The following is a 4,083-nucleotide window of genomic DNA, read 5'->3' as shown; positions in this document are numbered from 1 at the left end:
GGAGAGGGCAGCCCCCCCTCCTCCGCGCCCAGCCTGTTCCACTGCTTGACAACCCTCTCGGTGAAGAGATTTTTCCTAATATCCAATCTAAACCTCCCCTGGCACAACCTGGGGCCATTTCCTCTTGTCCTACTGCTTGTTTCTTGGGAGAAGAGACCAACACCCACCTCACTACAACCTCCTTTTAGGTAGAGAGCAATAAGGTCTACCCTCAGCCTCCTTTTCAACAACCCCAGTTCCCTCAGCCACTCCTCATAAAACTTATGCTCTAGATCCTTCACCAGCTTCATTGCCCTTTTTTGTACACACTTCAGCACCTCAATGTCTTTCTTGTAGTGAGTGGACCAAAACTGAACACAGTATTTGAGATGTGGCCTCAACAACACTGAGTCCAGGGGCACAATCACTTCCCTACTCCTGCTGGCCACACTATTCCTGATACAGGCCAGGATTCTAGTGGTCTTCTTGACCACCCGGGTACACTGCTGGCTCATATTCAGCCAGCTGTCGACCAACACCCCCGGATCCTTTTCTACCAGGCAGTTTTTCCCCCCAGCCTCTCTTCCCCAAGCCTGCAGCGTTGCATGGGGTTGTTGTGACCCAAGTGCAGGACACAGCACTTAGCCTTGTTGAACCTCATAGATCTGGCCTCAGCCCATCCATCCAGACTGTCCAGATCCCTCTGTAGAACCTTTCTACCCTCAAGCAGATCAACATTTCCACTCAACTCGGTGTCATCTGCAAACTTACTGAGCACACACTTGATCCCCTTGTCCACATCATTGATAAAGACATGAAACACAACTGGCCCCAATGCTAAGACCTGGGGAACACCACTTGTGACCGGCTGCCAACTAGATTTTACTCCATTCACACAACTTTTTGGGCCCAGCCATCCAACCATTTTTTTACCCAGTGAAGAGTACAACCATTCAAGCCCTGTGCAGCCAGTTTCTCTACAAGAATGCTGTGAGAAACGGTGTAAAAGGCTTTACTAAAGTCTAGGTAGAGAACATCCACAGCCTCTCCCTCATCCACTAAGCAACTCACCTTGTTAATGAAGGAAATCAGGTTAGTCAAGCAGGACTCGCCTTTCATAAACCCATGCTGACTGGGCCTGATCGCCTGGTTATCCTGTACATGACATGTGATGGCACTCAAGATGATCTGCTCCATAACCTTCCCTGGCACCGAGGTCAGACAGACAGGCCTGTAGTTCCCTGGATCCCCCTTCCAGCCCTTCTTGTAGATGGGCATATATTTGCTAACTTCCAGTCAAATGGGACCTCCCTGAACTGCTGATAAATGATTGAAAGGAGCTTGGTAAGCACTTCCGCCAGATCCCTCAGTACTCTTGGGTGGATCCTGTCTGGCTCCACAGACTTGTACGTGTCTCAGTGGTGTAGCAAGTCACTAACCATTTCCCCTTAAATGGGGGCTCCATTCTGCTCCCTGTCCCTCTCTTCCAGCTCAAGGAGCTGGGTACCTGGAGAACAACTGGTCTTACTATTCAAGACTGAGGCAAAGAAGGCATTAAGTACCTCAGCCTTTTCCTCATTCTCTGTCACTACATTTCCCCACACATCCAATAAAGGATGGAGATTCTCCTTAGCCCTCCTTTTGTTGCTAATTTATTTATAGAAACATTTTTTATTGTCTTTTATAGCAGTAGGCCAATTAAGTTCTAGGTGGGCTTTGGCCTTTCTAATTTTCTTCTTGCATAACCTCACAACATCCTTGTAGTCCTCCTGAGTGGCCTGCCCCTTCTACCAAAGGTCATAAACTCTCCTTTTTTCCAAGAGTTCCAGCCAAAGCTCTCTGTTCAGCCAGGCCAGTCTTCTGTCCCATTGGCTCATCTTTCAGCACATGTGCCCTTAAGATTTCCTTCTTGAAGAATGTCCAGCCTTCCTGGACTCCTTTGCCCTTCAGGACTGCCTCCCAAGGCACTCTGTCAACCAGTCTCCTAAACAGGGCAACGTCTGCTCTCCGGAAGTCCAAGGAAGTAGTTCTGCTGACCCACTTCCTTGCTTCTAGAGTCAAAAACTCTATTTCGTGTGATCACTATGCCCAAGACAGCCTCCAATTGTCACATCTCCCACCAGTCCTTCTCCGTTTGCAAACAGCAGGTCAAGCAGGGCACCTCACTTGGTAGGTTCACTTACCAGCTGTTTTAGGAAGTTATCTTCCACACATTCCAGGAGCCTCCTAGACTGTTTCCTCTCTGCTGTGCTGTATTTCCAGCAGACCTCTGGTAAATTGAAGTCCCCCATGAGAACAAGGGCTAGTGATTGTGAGACTTCTCCCAGCTGCTTATGGAGTATTTTGTCTGGATCTTCATCCTGGTTGGATGGTCTATAACAGACTCCCACCATTATATCTGCCTTATTGGCCTTCACTCTGATTCTTACCCATAAACACCGAACCCTACCATCACCATTGTTTAGCTCTAGACAATCAAAACACTCCCTAACATACAGGGCTACTCAACTGCCTCTCCTTTCTTGGCTATCCGTTCTGAAGAGTTTATAGCCATCCATTGCAGCACTCCAGTTGTGCGAGTCATTCCACCATGTTTCTGTGATGGCAACTATATCACAGTTTTCCTGCTGCACAATGGCTTCCAGCTCATCCTGTTTGTTCCCCATGCTGCATGCATTGCTGTAGATGCACCTCAGCTAGGCTATTGATCCCGCCACTTTTCTTGGGGAGAGAGAAGTCCTAATTCCTACGTGACCATTCTCAGGCACTTCCATGGTTTCCAACACATCAGTAACCCTTTCGTGTTTGCTGCCACATGGATCTCCATCCTCTACCTCCACTAAGACGGCAGACCAAAGAACCTTGCTAGTACACTGTCCCTCAAACACTGGCATGCCACTCCAAGGCTTATTTCTAGCGAGCCTGGTTTTATCTCTTGCCCTCTTCAAATCTATTTTAAAGCTCTTTTAATGAGTCCTGCTTACTCCTGTGCAAAGACCCATTTTCCCCTTTGAGACATGTACGCTGTCTGTTGCCAGCAGGCCTGGTGGTGCGTAAACTGACCCGTGATCAAAAAACCCCAAATTCTGCCAGTGACACCAGGCTTGGAGCCCGGTATTGATCTGCTGGCTCTTCTTGTTCCTTCCCTCATCATTCCCAGCAACTGCAACAATAGAGGAGAACACTTCCTGTGTTCCTAATCCCTTAACCAGTGGTCCCAAGGACCTGAAGTCTCTCTTGATTTTACCTGGGCCCCAGGGAGACAGCAGACTTCCTGAAGAAGTAGGTCTGGTCTGCATATTGGGCCTTCTGATCCCTTCAGAAGGGAGTCTCCTATGACAATGACCCATCGTTTTTTCTTTATGGAAGCAGTTTTGATGCAGGGCGTAGGTTGAGTGCCACCTCCAAGCTAGATGAACCATTGTCCTCGTCATTGTTCAGTTCCACTTGCCGAGCCTTGTACCTATTATGCAAAGGCACCTGGGAAGGTGGGGTAGCCACAGAGGAGACGTGCCTGCTGCATCAGGCAGGAGCTTGTCGCCATTGGCCTCTATCCCTTAAGTCACTGTGTTCAGCCGGGGGGAGAGAGGAGAGGGCATCCCTGTACCACGCGTCCGCTCTGCCCGTTGGGCCTGTCTCAGGGCAGGTAGGCTGCACTCCAGTAGTCCGTCTCTCTCTCGCACCCCCTGATACTCCTCAACCTTCTCACCTCCTCCCGGGACTCTGCCAGTACGCGGAGGAGTTCCTCTACCTGGGCGCACGTCCCAGCTGTACTCCCCGCTGCCGGCCGGTGCCGGCGCAAGAGCAGGGCACAGCCCGCAGCCTGGCACCTGGGTGTCTGCATGTTCCCTCCTGAGCTGGCTGGGAAGCTGCGTCCGCCGTGGCGGGCGCAGAGCTTACAGAGGCCGTGGCTTTCTGCCGGGTGGACGCCATTGCTCCCTGGTCGAGCCGGCAGAGCTTCAGCGCCCCTCCTCCTGCGCGCCCTTCCACGCGCCCTTCCGCGCGCCCTGCCATGCCGCGCCCTTGCTGACGTGCCACGCCCTGATTGCCCACTCTGCTAACTACCCTTGCTGACAGGGCATCTGCAGGACAACCAAGGGATCA

General features: G+C 51.1%; 1 protein-coding gene across 1 annotated transcript in view; it reads right to left on the bottom strand.

Annotated features, from left to right (window-relative positions):
- LOC104628232 (receptor-type tyrosine-protein phosphatase R-like) overlaps window positions 1-3,993 on the bottom strand; it is a 54,402-nt gene extending 50,409 nt beyond the window's left edge. Inside the window, exon 1 of the mRNA XM_010296746.1 lies at window positions 3,880-3,993. Coding sequence (XP_010295048.1) covers window positions 3,880-3,993 — 114 coding nt within the window. The remainder of the gene's footprint in view (window positions 1-3,879) is intronic.
- Window positions 3,994-4,083: the final 90 nt, after the last annotated feature.

This window comes from Phaethon lepturus, unplaced genomic scaffold (genome assembly GCF_000687285.1).
Source record: "Phaethon lepturus isolate BGI_N335 unplaced genomic scaffold, ASM68728v1 scaffold8541, whole genome shotgun sequence".
NCBI lineage: Eukaryota > Metazoa > Chordata > Aves > Phaethontiformes > Phaethontidae > Phaethon > Phaethon lepturus.
This window is presented reverse-complemented; position numbering and strand designations above follow the sequence as displayed.